This window comes from Aulonocara sp. 'chitande type north' Nkhata Bay, linkage group LG7 (genome assembly GCF_057382095.1).
Source record: "Aulonocara sp. 'chitande type north' Nkhata Bay isolate Kocher_YH1m ecotype deep benthic linkage group LG7, A_spYH_male_GT1.1, whole genome shotgun sequence".
NCBI lineage: Eukaryota > Metazoa > Chordata > Actinopteri > Cichliformes > Cichlidae > Aulonocara > Aulonocara sp. 'chitande type north' Nkhata Bay.
In genome coordinates this window covers 65,392,596-65,411,036 of record NC_141350.1, presented here as the reverse complement: position 1 = coordinate 65,411,036, position 18,441 = coordinate 65,392,596, and the positions used below count along the sequence as shown (strand labels likewise).

General features: G+C 39.8%; 1 protein-coding gene across 2 annotated transcripts in view; it reads left to right on the top strand.

Moving 5' to 3' along the window:
* Window positions 1-18,441, top strand: part of smpd3 (sphingomyelin phosphodiesterase 3) — a 91,670-nt gene that overhangs the window by 56,242 nt on the left and 16,987 nt on the right. For both annotated transcript variants that reach the window (XM_086301996.1, XM_086301997.1), the window contains 2 exons: window positions 14,644-14,719; window positions 17,698-17,859. In XM_086301996.1, the coding sequence (XP_086158122.1) occupies window positions 14,644-14,719; window positions 17,698-17,859 (238 nt within the window). The remainder of the gene's footprint in view (window positions 1-14,643; window positions 14,720-17,697; window positions 17,860-18,441) is intronic.

The following is an 18,441-nucleotide window of genomic DNA, read 5'->3' as shown; positions in this document are numbered from 1 at the left end:
TCTGGCAATCAGGTTGGTCTCATTTTTCTGCCAACATATTACAGTGACTGGGTCATATTATCATTTCAATTCCATTGACTTTGGGTGAAACTGTCAAGCCCGTGATTTATGAGGGGTTTTTTGCACCGTACAAAATGAGGCCATTATATCAGTAATCTATCCCCAGCCATCATCTGCTATTGTTTCCAGACGCGTTCATTTCAATTACATCGATTATTAATTATCAATTATTTCTTGTATAAATTTAGACTCAGACAAATGTACCTCGAAGAACACACTTATTCTCGTTATTTCCCAATGGATACTTACCTGGAAAACCGCGGCAGGTCAGCAACATAAATCTGAATTATCCCTTGTGGAGAAGTGACGCACTCGGAAGAGAAAGGCAGGGAGAGAGGAAGAGAGGAAGAGACAGAATATTAATTAAAAATGTTTCCCTAAAGAGAGAGCCAGGGCTGGCTCCATAATTAAAGCTTTTCAGTCTCAACATTTATCCCCTCTTACAATTATTTCAAGCTGCTAAGTGCATGGTTGAAAAGTCATGTGTCTGCGTGTGTGTTTGTGAGTGTGTGTGTGTTTGTGAGTGTGCAGATACGCAGTCTGAATGCATTACTACGGATTAGGCTTTAAAATAGGAACCTGCTCAAATCTGGATTGAATAGAATGAAGATCAATGGGAGAATTCCTCAAATCCATCCCTGATCTGTAATGACCAAAAGGAAACCTCGTCACTATGAAGGTCAACCAATTCACTGACATAAACTGATTTCCTATCCAGGTCAAAGGGATTTCATCCCATCTCTACATGCCAAACAGAAGGTGACAGAGGTCTCAGCTCATCTCATTTTTGCCAGACATTTGTATTATTCGTATTTCAATCAATGCCCCTGTGTTAATTGACCGAGATTCACAAAATATAGCTTGTATTTATTTTATTCACACATTTCTTTAACGGTGGGCTTGTAATTGATAGACTTGTCCAATAGTTAGCAGATTAGTTAGATTGCACAGCCTTAGACTTGAGCCAATTTGACAAACTTGCTGATGATTTTTGAGATTAACATAATTGATGGGAGATCATTTAAATGCAGTGCTCAGCTGCAAGTGTTCCACTTTTAAGACCCGTGATTTCAGTTTCCAAGAATCTGAATGTAGATTTCTCCATGAGAGCAAGAATGGATCTGTTTTGATGAACTCAGAGCCCAAAATGGACTCGCTCAGTGTTTTTAAACTTGACCTGAATGTTCTAGTTTGTAAGAACTGAAGTCGGTATATCTTGATTTATGCAGGTGCTAATGTCTTAGCACCTCGAAGCTTGGTTGTAATCTTAGCTCAGCTGGGGCCTTTCTACATGCAGTCTCCATGTTCTTCCTGTGACTGCGAGAGGTTGTTTGGGTACTCCAGCTTACTTCCACAATCTAAAATTTGATGTTTGATTAATCAGTGATAAATAAATATGAATAGGTATGAATATGAGACACACAAAGTGCATGTAATAAAGGGTTTTGTGTTTTGTATAAATGGCAGTCCAGTCTACAGGAACTATGACAATTAACTGGAAGCAGGACTGAAACCTGCCCAGATTCAATAAAACCTTGTACTTAGCAGCACAGTGAAGTCACCTGACTTCAGACAAGATGTTATGTGATAGAAATTTGTTTGTAACTTGACCTAAACTCTCTTAACGTCTGGGCCCTATTTCAGGAAGCCGGTTTAGAAAACTCAGAGTGAAAAACGATACTCAGGGTTGAGTAACCCCGAACTGTCCAACTCGGAATATTCGGTTTCAGAAAGGCTGATAACAAGTAGTTCAATCAACGCGGAGTTGCTTTAACCCCAAGTTAAGCGCGCGCACGAGGATACATAAAGCCCTGATTAGTGGAGCACAGATTAAGCGAATTACCATGGAGAAGGAGGGAAAGAAGGCGCGGTCAATGTATTTTACAGCGCTTGAGGCCGAAATTCTGATGGCAGCATATGCTGATAACATGCAAATTTTGCAGAAAAAAAGTAACACAGCCTCAGCTGCAAAAGAAAGAGAGCATGCATGGCAAAACAAAGCCGACAGAGTCAATGCGTGAGTGTTAATTTAAACATTGATCTAGGGATTTCCACCCATTTAACACGTTATTTTATTATATTTTATTTTGTATTTTATACCTTTTATTTTGTGATGTGATTTGAGCGCAGGTGCAACCCAACAGGCCCCCAACGTTCCTGGCAGCAAGTAAAAATGAAATATAAAAATATAGTCCAAACAGGTAAGGTGTAATTGTATTATGAGCCATAGTGCTTGGTCTGTTTGTCCTATGTAAATCAATTGCAGTTAGAGGCTACATTAATTTCCCCTCTGTAAGCACTTTTTGAAATTATCTGAGCACATTATAAGTACATATTTGCTTACTCTGTATGCTCAAATGTGACCCATTATGGCCACTAGAAAAAAAGCGGAGGCCCGAAAAACAGGTGGGGGTCCTCCTCCACCACCACTCACAGAGGCTGAGCAGTTGGCTTCCACATTTGTGATAATGTTGGCAGCATCACATATGATCTTCACAGTGCAGAGAACACAAATTAGCATCCATTACTATAATGAAATAATTTGTTAGTTTGAAATGCTACAGGGAACTATGTACCTGTACATTAATGCTGTGGAAAGACTTCCTGTTCACATAGTCTCCTTCATTTACTGAAGGAGCAATGATTGGAATGTGAGTGCCATCTATACAGCCAATCACGCCTGGGAACCCTGAAAATAAATGTAAAATTTAAGTAGTAGTTCAAGTATCACCACATCATGTATTAAGTTTTGTTCATCCTGCTACCTGCAATTTTGTGGCATCCCTCTTTGATAAATCTTGTGGGTCTATGACCGGGGAACACCACAGACGAGTACAGGAGACGTTTCAGTGCAACTGTAACATTCCTGACTGCCCGACAGACGGTAGCCTTGGAAACGTGCTCAGCGTCACCAATATTATACAGAAAGCTCCCGTTTGCAAAAAACCGAAGTGCAATACAAATAATATGTACAGAACTGAGAGCATGTCCGCGATGTGTCACATGAGCAATATTAGGCCTGAGGATGTTATTCAAATAACTTATTGATTGTGCTGAGAAACGGTAACGTTCGCACAGGAAATCATCAGGTAATGATAAAATGTCCATACGCGCTCTGATCACTCTCTCCCGGTGGAGAGCTCTGCGGAGAATTTGGGCTTCAAGATCTACTGGCTCTTCAAGGAAGGGACACGCCATGTCTGACACTTCCTACTGTCAGGTTTCCGACAAAGAGGCGGGGACAGTCAGGGTTAGTTGAAGTAAACCTGCTAGGGGGCAGGTTAGCTTCACGGAGTGTGTCGTCATAGTGACTCACTCAGGCTTCAGCTGAACTCGCTTTGTGAAACCGAAAACCCAGAGTTTTCGTTAACTCAGGGTATACTTACTCAGAGTTTGCACTAAACCGGCTTCCTGAAATAGGGCCCTGGTTTGACTCTTATTTGTCATAGCTGAATTGAAAGTTGGCTTGAACTTGACTTAAATGTTTGAGACTTGACTTTAACTGTCTCAAGACATCACTTTACCTGTGGGTGTTTTATTTATTAGCCATTTAAGAAATAACACACCCAAGTCTCTTGATTAGCAGTTTCAATCAAGAATTGGTTTGATCTTAACTCCAGATAGCTATCATTACCTGACTTCTCTCTGTCTGAACTCCTCAACATCACATCTCAATTCAAGACGTGATGTAGACTTGTAAAGACTAATCTGACTGCTGAATTAGCTTAAGCTGATATTGATAAACTCACAGCTTGACTCTCAATTGATTTGTGACTCTTCTCCTTTGAGATATGAGTAAGACATTCAGGATGACTTTAGTCTTCACCTGGTCTTATCTCAGCTGCCTAAAACCTTGTCTTTTTTGCTTGATTCAGAAATGGGTACATGTGAAAACACACAAGAGACAGTGGGGGAGTTTAACTGGAACTTCAAGCATGAAGCATGATGTTCTTAATCATATGCACATTTAACTACAAAGGAATATACTGACTATAAATTCCCAGATACCAGCTAAAGGGAAAAAAAAGTATTGTGTTATAAAAGTTGTTATATGTTATTAGACTTTCTTTTTTTATAATTCTTCTATAGCTATAAAATACCTCAGATCAAAGGGTCTGTTGTGTCTAACGGTCAACTTGTCACTTGATACTATCATGCATGAGTAAAGGCAACACTGCACTGTAGGCATTATTGCATTGTGGAAAGGTTGTACACCCAGGTAGTGCATGACATAGCAAAGTCCAAATGGATCACATATTTTTTTATATTGTTTGATTTCAAGGTTTATGTATGACTGATTGGTTTTAATATGTTGCACAAATTGAAACAGTAACAAAACACACAATATTTCCTAAAAAGAGCATCAAGCATCCAGACTTGTAATTAAAAGACCCTGATATGAAACAATGTGCATGTTTTGGTTCATCTGGTAAGGCAAATGGAAGAAGACCACAGCTTTCTGCTTTCTTTGTTGTTGTCTTTGAGTGAAGCGATCAAACTCATGCGAGTAATGCAAGATGAAATGTGGGCTCCTCATCTGATTTTAAAGTTAGGACAATTAGATACAGCAGCCTCAGAGCCTTCATAATGAGACGAGCCTGGTTCGGTTGGCTCCCAGTGTGAAATCGTCTCTCGCAGCTCGTTTCAATTTCCGCTCTGTTTCGTCTCAATGCTCTGTAATGAGGGGAAGTCCTGGGAAGTTTTAGCATCTCATATCCTGCATGTTCTGACTCATTTGTTTTTTAATTTTAAAAGAAACGCAGTTAATTTCATTACATGTTATTTTTATTCACACAGCGCACCGGGGGGGGGGGGGGGGGGGGGGGGCAAAAAAATTTGCTTCTACTCAAGGTTTTCCTGCATCTCTGCAGAGACTCCAGTTTGTGCTGGCATCATCTGAGGTCTGTGGAAACATGTTAAAAGTCCACTCTTTCTTATATGCACGAGTGTGCACACATACACTAGACTCCCCTAAGGTCTCCTGTCAGTTTCAGGGTGTGCACACACCTATTCAAGCATACATAAGCCCCTGAAATATTAATACACAGTGTGGCACTGAGATAGAGCAGAGTGGAAGACAGAAGGAGACACAAATAAAAGAAAGGAGGACAGAGTGAGGCAGGTGACACAAAAGAAAGAAAGAGCTGTCTGGATTAAAAGTTTATTGATCCCGGTGGTAAAATTCATTCGAGCAACAAAAATGTAATAGTAGCAAAAATAATTAGTCTCACTTTTACAAATGTTAATACGGTGGATTAAGCTGATTAGATTGCAGTTATTAACATTTATTTGTTTATTATAGCAGGTACCTTTGGGTCTGTGGTAAGACGTGGATGTATGCTACAGCAGAACAAGATCATTTCTTTTTTTTTATTTGCATGGAAAATCACAGGTCCTTTTTTCACTAAATTGCTTTTATTTTCATTTGTTAATGAAGGCAATAATGTCATAATAGGAAACTCAAGTGATTCAAAATGTGAAATAACTGCTAAAAATATATTGTTGTTCAGTTGCTAATGAAGTTCTCATTTGTGAACAACCCTGCTATGGCAAAAAAAAAGTGCAAATATAGTAAGTTCTGCTTTTATGTGCTTCTTAAGAAGTTATGGGCTCCATTAAAAGAACTTGAAGTATGTGTGCAGATTAGAAACATGATTAATGAACCTTAGAAGTAGCTTGCCATCACCAGTGTGTGAATGTGTGGATGACTGGATGTGTAAAGCGCTTTGGGGTCCTTTGGGACTAGTAAAGCGCTATACAAATACAGGCCATTTACCATTTAGAAGTGGTCATTTGCGGATTTTTGCCTTTCGTTTATAGAACCACTATATACATGCAGTTGCTGCACTGGTTGTTATAATATAATATTAAAATAAATATCACAATTCATTGACTGCTTTTTGGAGATATTCTGCATTAAAAACTGAGTTTAAAATGTCAAAGCTGGCAGGATTATATAGCATATTAACATATTTAAGCTACTGTCTGAGTTGAACATTACAGATGTGCTGTGGTCATTACGTCTGCTCCAATTTCATCTTTTGGAGAATTTACATACAGAACAAGTTGATGCTCTGTAGCTCTGTTGTGTGATTTTTGGAGCTATAATTCAGGTTCATAGCAGACTTATATGGGGGTGTGCTTTGGGTTCAGTTTATTTACACCTCCTGTTTATAGACTGTTCTCCTGCTTAGAAGCATCTAAAAAAGCTTTCAGCAGAAGAATACTCTGAGGTCGCTGGTGGCTTGGTGATTGCTAAAACGTTTTTCTGAGTATCTAGAATCCTTTTCTCATTTTCTAAATTTAAAGGTAATTTATTTTGGAAGATTGAGAAATGTTCCATTAATGAAACTGCCCAGTTTTTACAAATTAACAAGATCCCAAATGAGCTTCTACTGACATGAAAGCTTGATTTCATGGGCAATAATAAGACCTCCCCTCACATACACACACTTACTTTTAAGGCAGTTTTGAGAGCAATAATGTGGTATTAAGATATCAGCAATCAGATATTAAATCTTTTTTCTATTTAAAAAAAAAAGGTTTTTTTGAATTTCTGACAGATGTGAGGATAGGTAAAACCTGCAAAGCAAGTAATTGTGTTAATTAATAAAAAGTAGGTTTTTTTTAATCATGTAATTGCATTAGTAACACATTAGTAACAACAGAACTGTTATTTTTATAGCAACCTGTTAGGGCACACTGAGTAAAATGTCAGTGGCAGATGTGTATTACAAGCCCGGATGTGGTATATCCCGTCCATCCCATTAATCAGTAGCTTGTAGAAGCACTTTTAACAATAATAACTTGAAATAATGGCTTCCTGTATGACTCTATCAGTCTCTCACATTGTTGTGGAGGAATTTGGACCCACTCTCCTTTGCAGCATTTCTTCACTCCATTGAGGTTTGTGTGCAAGGGTTTATGCACAGCTCTCTTAAGGTCCTACCACAGTATTTAATACTCAGTCATCAGACTGCGATCTTGGCTTTGAGCGGGCCTTTGCAACACTTTGATTCTTTTCTTTTTCACACATTCTGTAGTAGATATGCTGATGTGACCCAGTTGGTTTCATCGGTCCAAAAAACTTTATTCCAGAAGTTCTGTGATTTGTTCAGACGCAACTTTGAAAACCTAAACCGCACTGCCATGTCCTTTGTAGAGAGAACAGGCTTTCTCCTGGCAACCTTTCCTTTCTAGCAGTGTCTTCATTAAGATTGTGGCTGTCTTTCCTTCTTGGCATTAACAAACACCTGAACGCACTCAATCAGCAAACTGCCAAAACATCTGCTCTCATACAGGTGCTCATACTTGCACACTTGCGCGAGTAATTAGCAGCATCTGGCTGCTAATTACTGATTTAATTGTTATGAAAGTAGTAGGAGCTTGCTTAATTTGTCACATGACTGTACGTTAAGTTTACATTAACCTCAGCTGGACTAAAGCGAGTTATGTTAGCAGACTAATATGAGGGATATCAATCATCCAAATTAAATGTCAAGAAAAACCTAAAGCTGTTGAACTATCGCCTTTAACTGAAGATCACTAAATTAGCAAAAAGAGGAAAAATTTGCAAATTGGATTTCAGGTGCATTCCTGGATCAGCTGGTAGTCCTTAGAAAACCAATACAACCTCCCAAATGTTCACTGATGCACAGCTTATGCAACATTATTAGAAAAGTTAATGTACCATCAGATAGTGCATTTTGTAAACTTGGACCAGTCTTTTCTGTTTCTCTAACTCTCCCTCAAAACACTCATTCCATTAAGAGTAATTCAATTAGTCCCTCGAATATTCACAGGGAAATCTATGGCCCTTGCTGTGAAGTGTATTTACTGTATTTCAGCCTACAACGTGAGCTTTGAGTTTGGTATTAAAGTCGGGCTAATCAGCCTAATGCTTTATTGTGGCTTTTAGAATGTCTTATTATTGGCTCTGCACGGATACCGAGCCAAAACAGCCATCACTTTATTGGCTGTTCATATCCATTCTAGTCTGTCGCTCCTTGGTTGGGTGCTCTAACGCTGTTTATTTGGCACAGGGGAAAATCTTTTTTTCTTTCCGGATTACAGGATGATTTCATATAAACAACACACATCTTAGTTGAAGGAAAGGTCATGTAGCAGTTTTGTTTTTGAGTCCAGGAGTAAAAATATCAGAAGCATCTAACGGGGTGTTTAAGTCATACTAGAGAGAGACATTTATCTTACTTTGTTCCTTTATAGTTCCTGTTTTTATCTGTACAACCTTTTATGATGAGTTCTGATGTATAAACACTGTATTTATGTTTTAATGATTATACTGTGGACAGGCATTCATTGTATAAAAACTGAAAGTTGCTAAAATTGTTGCAGTCACACAGTGAAACTTTACTAACAGCAGAAATGACATTTTCTGATAGCCTATTGATAACTGTGGCCCAGCCGATTACAGTTAGTGCTGGGGTCGTCACCGACGACGACATCGAACTCAAAAGGTGAAGGGTCAACATTAGAATAGCTCAAAATACACGAACACAACATGTGATCAAAAAGGCAGAAAAGGTTAATTAGCAACAAGCTGGAAGCTTGACAGTCATCACTTCTTTGTAGTTTTGATAACCTGCATTTACCAGATCATACAACCTTATTTAAGGTCACATGGACTGGGTCACCTGAAGGAACCCAGCACACTCCCAAACCCTGCTGGACTGCTTGGAAGCAAAACAGACGTCCAATGCAGGCGCAGTGACAGGATACCAAGTTCAAAAGGAAATAAGTACATAAATAACTGAGTGGTGAAAGTATCATTTCTCTGGATTATTCCAATGAAAACTGAGCCAGACAGTGAGCTTTTAGAAGGGCCAAAGTAGAAGCTGTTATTAACAGCATGCTGATTCACTGTTATGTGACAACTGTCATGTTAGTTTATATCTATAAATAGTAATAAAAATAACTACATTGTGTATGGCTGTTTAATCTAAGTTGTATACTAACAAGCAGTGCTATAAATATAATTCTGAGGCTGGAGAACGATTTATGTTCCACTCCAGCCTTGGACTACCTCTTATCTGGTCTCTAGCAGGGGTGTTTGCCTTGTTATAGATCTACTCCACCCATATTCATTCCCACTTCAAACTAACCACCTCACAATCACCATCCTCCTTCTCTGCAACCCTTTATTCATCCTCCTCCTCATCAGTCTGCATCCACCCACCAACTCTTCAGAGCTGCCAGCGTCCACCTCGCTCCGTGCCTCGTTTCTGTGCTGCTGGAGGACTCCTTCAACACTGATGTTAAAGGTGTCTTATTAAATCTCAAGTGGGCTTTTGTTATTGCTGCTCTGCTCCCTGTCTCATGCTTCAGGAATGGAGAAATTGATGTAAGAAGTAGTAAAATATGTATGAAGCACATGCTGAAAAAATAATATCCTCAGCACTGTTTTAGGCTTCACATTGATCGAATAAGCCTACCTCTTGAACAGAACATCGCTCACTCGTAGTTGTGCTTGATTATTTTGATGAAAATGCTCTAACGTAACCCCAACCCAAGTGGAAAATGTTAGACTCTGTGCCTGTAACACCGTACGGAAACTTGTAATAGTGACAAAAAATATTATTTTCTGTAAAAGTGAAGACGTCTGGTGTCTCCATCTTCTCATTTGTTTACAGTGATCAATAGCTGATGTGTTTTTCCTTCTGATAATAAATCTTTTACCCTCCTGGGACATGACAGACCATTCATAATACTGCACAATGTCAGGACTGCTGTTGCTGCGGTGGGGGAGGGCAAAAACCTTTTCAAATATAGAATAGCACCAAGTTTGTTGCTTATTTCCTAATTTCCTAATATTTAGATAATGCATCAAGATAAAGTTTGTGATACAGTGTTGCCGAGGTTACTATCGCCTGACAGCAAGAAGGTCCTGGGTTAGGGGTTAGCCTAGCCTGAGGACATTCCAGGTGGAGTTTGCAGATTCTCCTGTTGGGGCCCTGGGTTTTGAATTTTGCATTTATTTTTAGTTCAATTGTATTCATGGTGTTTTGAGTTGTTGTTGAATTATTGTGGGTCGGTTACTTTCCGGTTGTCTCAGTTCTTAAGTTTCATTTGACCCTGCAGTGTTCCCTATATCCTTCCAGCTATCAGTGCCTTCCATTTAGTTTTGCTTCCTTTATCTTGTTATCTTTTAAATGCTTGCATCTGTTTGTTTACCCACCTGTTCCACATTCCCTCAATTAGCCGTTGTGTATTTATAGCCTCGGTTCTCTCCTTCCTCTTTTGATCAACAGGTGTTCCTCAAAGGTAGACGTTGCATTTTCTAATTGCCTAAGGTTACCATTAGGATCATAATTAGAGTTGGGGTCTGAACTGCTGTAGTTGTTGAGTTTTATAGAGCATTCAGAATTTAAAATGCCTCTCAGAATTGTTTTAAGACTTACTGGATAAAATGGTGGAGCCAATAACATATGTTTGCTAATTTGAGCCACTTTTTGTCATGATTCGGCTGTGTGCAGGCTGGATGAGGACCCAATCGCAAACTCACAGAGGCAGGAATGAACTCAAAATTCACAGCTTTATTGCTGGAGAGCAGAACCATGCAAATTAAACCAGGAAACTATAACGTAACACACAGAGAAACGCACGGCCATGGATGAGGGAGAACGCGACACCGAACTGAGGGAGACGCAGACATAAATACACAGAGGGTTAACGAGGGAAGTGGGAACACACGGGGAACACAGGTGACACTGATAATCATAACAAGACACGGCAGGAGTAAATGCAACACTGACGGGAGACTGTCAAAGTAAAACAGGAAGTACACAGAGGTTCAGACAGGAGGAGAGAGAGCATGGGGAGAACACAGACATAACGGGCTGGGGAAAACATGGAATAAAACACAAGGAGAGACGAGGGCTCACAGATACACAGAGGGGCACACAGGGGGTAAGAGTCACAAGGGGAAAACACATAAGGAACAACGTAACAGAGAAACCCAGGAAGCATGGCCTAAATAAGGAACAATACACAAATACATGAAAACTAAGAATACTGGGCCACCATGGCCCAGGACCATGACACTTTTTCCTGTCAGTAAAACATTTTAAAATGAATAATCTGCCAGCTTTGTGGTACAGAGTGGCAAATAAGTATATACTTCAGTGATTAGCAGTGTGTGCACCCATGCACTTTATGGATCCAGCTTTTCTTTCAATGTAGCTTGCCATCACCAGTGTGTGAATGTGTGTGTGAATGGGTGGGTGACTGGATGTGTAAAGCGCTTTGGGGTCCTTAGGGACTAGTAAAGCGCTATACAAATACAGGCCATTTCTAACATTAGCTGACTCCATTTGTTCTGACATGTTCACTTCTGCCTCCAAAAATAAGGATGCCAATGGTTATCATGCTAAATCTGTAACATGTATGCCATGCCATATCTTATACCACACCACACTTCAAGACATATTCATATTAGTCTTAGAAGCTTACATGAAAAGCTTACAGTGGAACATTGCCAACCCTCCAAATGATGAGCTTGTATTTCATCCGCACGCACAAGAAGAATTGGGTATTAGTGGTTGATCATAACAGTGCATCTAGACAGGAGTGTTTAAGCAAAACCTCTTAAAATATCTGTGGAAGATAGAAAAACCACAGGAGTGTGCACTTACTGCAGAAAATGGAAGTGCAATTATAAACCAAAGGTCACCAATAAGTGAAAAGACATTAAGATGTAATAGAAAACAGGCCTTTTTCAGGGAATATGCAAGAGTTGAACTTACAGTCTTCCTGCAGCAATGGAAGTTAAAGACAGTAACTACACTAACTGCAACTATGGTCCACTACTAGGAAACACTGTACTGTGGGATGTAGCAGTCTATAGGGATATCAAAACGTTAACAAAAAGGGAGCAAATGACTGGAGAAGGTTATGGTAGATAGCCACACAGTCTTCAGGCTTAAATTGTATTCTAAGATGAACTGAACAGAAGGGTGAAAACAAAGCATCCAACAAGTGCAACACATTTGTGGCAGCATCTGCAATAGTGTTGTAAAGAACTTTCCAAACAATGATTCATTTCCATTGTAGACCGAATGCCACATGTTGTTTGGCTGCTAAATGAATCAAAACTTTAGATTCAATTTAGGACGTAAGGCTCCACGGTTCCTTAAAAGCATATTTCTTTTCGTAGGTTTTTCTGACGTATACTGAGACAAAACGCTGCGTCAGTTGAACCTACAGTATATTTATTATCCAACCCACTCATGTTTGCACCACTCTAAGTCTGAAACTGAACACAAGAGATAAATAGTGGATCCGGATGTAGTCGAGCCAACAAGACTCACAGTAGACAGCGGGTTTCAAGCAATGCTCATCGAGTCTCAGCTTTTTTTTAGCTACATCAGTCAACTGCAGAGAAATACATGGTAAAGCTCCAACTGCAGAAGCCTGCAATTAGATCAGCTATCAGAGCATAACCTCTGCACGGAAAGAGGAGCGCTTTAAAACAGGCTCACTTTGCAGTCCAGTTAGTTTTTAGTCACGTACACAATTATAATATGAGTTTTTATATGCTACATATACGTATAATTTTCTTCGCACTCATAAGCAACAAGTCCTGGCTCTAAACTGTTATATCCTCCATCCTCTGCTCATCCATCATGAAGTCCACAGGTGTGGGACCACTTTTAAATTTAATTTTCATTCACTCTTTGTGTAAGTTTAGGCAATAAAATTACTCGCTAAGCTTTATGAAAGGAATGATGATTTTTTTTCAAATGAAATCCTTTTACAAACATCGGGATGGTTGTCAAGTAAAGCAAAGTTAGCTTATTAGTTAAACTGCTGGTTACATATTACTACAGATGTTCGTTATTGAATAAGGAGAGGTAATTTGGAAAATGATTTATTGGGATGCAGAATTCAGCTGATAAGCTGTTAGGAGGTAAAACTTTAAAGAACCATCATAGCACAATGGAGTCTAATTCCTATCCCAGCAGTGAGAGGAATAAGGACAGGACCCCCCGAGTCTAGGTGCTGATGTTGGTGATGATGATGAAGGTGGAGGCTTGAATGGGACTCCAGTGACCAGGATGAGGCAGAGATGGGGAGAGAATTAGAGTCTGAAAGGCAGAATGAGAAGAGAGCGCTCACATTAAAGCATACTGAGCAGAGGCTGATTGGCTCACAGAACACAGGCAAGAAAATGATTGGACTTGAGTAATGATGTCAGTATTGAGTTTGACAGCGTGGAAAAGAGGAAGTGATGTAAAGAACAGACTAGAAGACTAAACACACAGCAAAGCAGGCAGATGAGTGATTGCAGAGCTTCTTATTGAACATACAAATTTGTTTCTTTTATGTAACAATTTGTACAGCTTCATTAATGACTCAGTGTGGCGTGCCAACCTCAATGCGGCTTCTGGCTCATCTGAAAAACAACTATAAAAAAGCCATTTTGGGTTATGTAATGTAATGGATCGCCTACATAACTGGAAATAAAATGAATAACATCTACTTGCTTCAAACACCACACAGGGGAAACTGTGTCAGATATCAGAGCAACAGCATCTTTGGCTCTTTGAGTCCAGATGGAACAGCAACAATCTTTTCCATTACAGAACTGGTCCATAGACCTCTGCTGAGGTTTATGTGAGCGTCATGTCTTTCTCTTATAAACTGTCTGATATGACCATGAATAACCAGAAGGGTGTGCTCAAGCACTAATCATTAGCACCATTGATTATCAGCTAACCTTTTAACATCCACTAGGGAACCAGACATGTGTTTAGGGTTAGTAAGGTTAGGGCTGGGTTTGCTAAATATGCATTTTCAGAAACTACAAAATGTGTTTCAAAAGTATCAAAAGTAGATCCATATATATAGGAGTATATATATATATATATATACTCTTGAGGTTATTATGTATCACCCAACTCTAACCCTAACTCTGTGGGTCACTGGCTACCAGATGTTTATTTTTATTCTTGTTTTTAATCATCCAAGTGGAGAAGCTGTATTAAAAACATTATAATGCCAACATTTTTTGAGAAATGTCACATCATATAGTTTCTGAAAAATTGCCTTGACGTTAGATTAGGTGACTGCCTCGCTGGCAAGAGGCAGTCGTTCTTCTTCTTTTCTGAATGATTGAAACGGCAGTGGTGCACTACATGCCAAATAAGAGAGATATGATCATAACTGCGGTTCTTTCATCATTATTCCATTATGCAACTGTTACATACTGTTTTATTAGGCTTGCAGATCTTATAATCATGAATTATTATCTCACATTTCTGTTATATCCATGAAATGCACCAATATTTCATGATGACATTACACAATGATGCCTTCTTTAGGTTTTCATGGGCTCTCTGCCCCACTGCCGTCATGTTGCACACCCTAAGTGCAGTGATTGAATTACAGCGTAATGACTCCGTTTTCCCACAGGGATCAATAAAGTTGCACCTTGCCTTGTATGATCTAATTGCTGCGGTTGTTACCTGGCTTGTTTCTCATATACAAACACACTCGTTAAATGGGCTTTGATGCTGCCTGTTTGAACACGGTGGAGTGACATGTTTGTCTCCCCCTCCCCAACAGGTTCACGTGGGCACCTCACACCAAGAGCAGAGGGTGGTGGGATACGTCACATGTACGCATCTCCACGCCATAGAAGGTAGGGTTATATGTTCTACAACTCTCTCCTTTCTGTCTCTGCACATGCACACATGAGTGTATTAGTAAGGATCCCAAGATGCCTTTTTTGAAGGGTTGTTTCTTAAGCAGGATGGAAAACATGTCAGGTCCCAATGTGATTGTCTTTCTCTAGAAGACCTGCAAAGACAGTTTTGTGTGTGTGCGTGTGCGTGTGTGCATGTGTGTGTGTGTGTGCACGCTTCTCTGTCCAGATACTTAGATAAATGAGCACATCACAACCCGAGCATGCCTCCTCCTGCTGTTCCCATGGTGACTGCCTCAAGCTATTTAAGGCGTCACAGCCCTATTTAAAGCCCCTGGTCGATGTCACCCTCATTTTTTACCAAAGACATACCCTCCCCACCTCTTTTCGCCTGCTATTCTGGGCTTCTCCTACGCTTCTCTCAGACCTAAATATAGCAGTGGCAGGGCTGTTTCTAAAGATACATCAAACACAAAGCCTTTGGAGGTTAAGGGGGCTGGGCTGGTGGGGTAAGTCAGGGAGAACAGAGAGGAAGAAACAGGGGAGGAGTGCAGAGACCTGATTCTCTGAGAACTATATGAGAAATCTTTCCAGGCTGAGTGCTCAATTCATGATGCAGCGGGACTATCAGCATATAGATATACAGTATATACTGAACTCAGTAATGCAGTGGCTACCTCATCTCTTGGCTTTCTTCCATTTCGGTGCAGTTCAGTTCAATGTGCTCTTATTTTTGTTCCTCTTTGACTTGTTGCCAGCGTGGTGAGGATGGAGGTCCTAGGCCAAAAGCCAATGGACACGTTACCAATCTGTTACAGAGCGAACAAACACGGTTACCTCAACATGCATGTGCTTGGACTATGAGATGAAACCAGAATACCCAAAGTACTAAGTAACCCAAACCTTCTTGCTGTGAGGGACATATATATAATCACTTTATGAACTTTATGAACTAAAGTGACTACCACAAAAGGCACCAGTTTTCTATTGCTGTTGCTACTTCACTCACACCCAGAAAAAATAAGATTTAATGTTGTATAGAGCCTCATTTAGGCTGTTGTTGAAAGAAGAATTGCAGCCAGCAGCCAAACTGTTGAGACCTCAATTCACTGATTTGTTGTCTGCTCTAATATTGCTGCATCACAGCCGGTGTCACAAGCGGTCGAGATGCATATACATGTACTCAATTTTTACTTGGACATCTCTGTCCTGTTTTAGTCCTGTGTTTCCATTTCAAGGATAAAGGTAATTTGATCTCAGCATTAATATTTTTGGTAAAACACTGATTGTACTGGACAAAGAATATATCTTTGCACAGTGCACAGCGCCATAGAGCATATGGATTGTGTAAAACTGATAATAATGATATCTTTTTCATTTACCCCTAACATTTATATTTTTAACCTTTAAACAAAAATATCTATTTCAACCATATTTCTGTAAAGAATCAATAAAAATGTATGAAATGAGTAGCTGGAACTGAGGTGGCTACAGAGACCTGGACCACCTGCCTAAGATAAAACCCCTTTGAGAGGCTCAAATATAGTTGTGTTGTTAGTTTCCTAACTCAGAACAAAACTAATCTCTTTGCAAATTAACAGAGATTCAATTACTCTGAACTATCCTGAGGTACAGCTCAGTTGAAGTTCCAAATTCCCCGCTGGTATTTAACATCATTACTTCCTGCTTGTAAACTTCACAAAGACCACAGTTTAAAGCTCTGACGGTGCCTGGAAACTAAGGAGGGTGGTGCATCCAGCATAAATGGCTGCATTACTCACCTGGGTGAAACATCTCTATATGCACCAGGTCTGCACTGACCCATCTTGTTATGAGAGGGATAAGTTTGGTTTGGTTTTAGACACATGCTAAATAAGCACATTTCTTAACATTAGCCAAACTCAAACATTACTCTTTTTGAGTCGCCTGGTGGATTTTAAAAGGTTAAACTTTGTCTACACATCAAAGGATTTGTTTGTTGCATCACCTTAAACCTGATGATTGTTTGCAGGTGGACATCCACTAGTTCCTGCTAATTTCTCTGTGTATGTATTCAGAGTGAGACTGTTTACCTGATTGTTCCTTTTTTTCTGATAAAAGCATACAAATCATTATATTATTTTGATCTGAAGAAACATTTCGTTTTCATGCACATACACAGGCAAACGCTCCCCCACGTCCCCCCTCCCAGATCCATCCATCTCTAAGAGATGCAGTCACACAAAAAGAAAAGAAATAGCATTTCACATGTACTTGAGCTGAGAGTAATCAAAGCCAAAGCCACCTACTCACCCACCAATATCTTGACACCTCTTTGTTTCTCGCACTCTCCACTATTCAGCTGATATTTCTATCGCATGCTTTCACCCACCGCCTCCTTCTATTCACCTCCTCCCTCCGATCCATAACTAACGCCAATTTATCAGATGTACTGGCAGCAGCGGACAGACACAAATGCTGCCAAAGCAAAACAGCACCAGAAGTTACTTAAAGGGTTAGGCTGCCTTTTTTTAAGCAGGATTGTAATAATCGCTCCGTAGTTACAGTATTAGACAGTGGGTGACAGATGGCAAAAGCAAGACCTTCTCACAGAGCACAGATCAAGTCAGAAACAACATGAAATGAAAGAGCTGGGGTGGCGGTGGGTTACAGAGCGGCTTGCAGAGGCAGAAGAAACTGCAGGCAGGCTGAAGCAATGTAAATAGTGGAAGGCAATCACCAGAGGGGCCAGCCCCCAAATTAACTTATAGGTTTAAGATAACCTTTTACAACTTCATTAGCTTACCAATTTGTAGCTCATTCTTTGGTGTCATATTACGTTGTAATCTACACGATGCAAATGTTCACATTCAGGTTCTAACCCACAGTACTAATGCTGAATTAATCTGTGAGATTATGCTGTGATTACACCCATTTCTGTATATTTTAGTGATTTTCAGTAATAATCTGCTACTCATTTCACTGCATTATCTCAGGTGATGCATCAGTACGGTGTGAGCAGCTGGACCGGTTGCTTCAGTGGGGGGCTGAGTTTCGCCAGTCATCATCCATACCACTGGAAGGAGAGAAGGTGCTGGAAGACCTGGTGGCCTTCGACGTCATCCTGGGAGACCTCAACTTTGACAACTGTTCTTCAGGTATGTCTAAATTGATAGTGCCAGGATCAACACAGGGGTAGTTGGGATGTTCTCCACCCACCTCAAAATTTCATTGCATGCTGAACTGGAGAAAAGCTGTACAGTGGGGTTGAATTTTGGATATGCACTGATGTAGATCTTGAAATAGGTCATTTCTCAAAATGTCAACGTGTTCTCTAACTTGCTGTTAACATCGAGTCTCCCATTTAGCACTTGGAAAATTCTGAAAATCATTCACTTTGTGTTTTAAAATGCATTTGACCTTATGATTCAGTTATAAACAATCTGAGGTTCGACTAATTACCCAAAACTGCAGCTTTGTTCTTTGCTTTGTAATAATAGTGTGTAAAGAACAAAGCTGCAATTTTTAATTCCAAAAGAAAACCATTGTTTAACTGACTAATGTACTAACACGATAGGCTCCTGCTGTCAAATAGACAATGAACATTTTAATAAGTTGATTGTTCTTATTAGTCATATTGTTAAATTCTTCTTTGAAAGCTTTCCATAATGAGGCATTGAATGTGACCACGATGCTTGTTATAATTAATCAAAACAGCCTTGAAACAGTGAACCTCTATG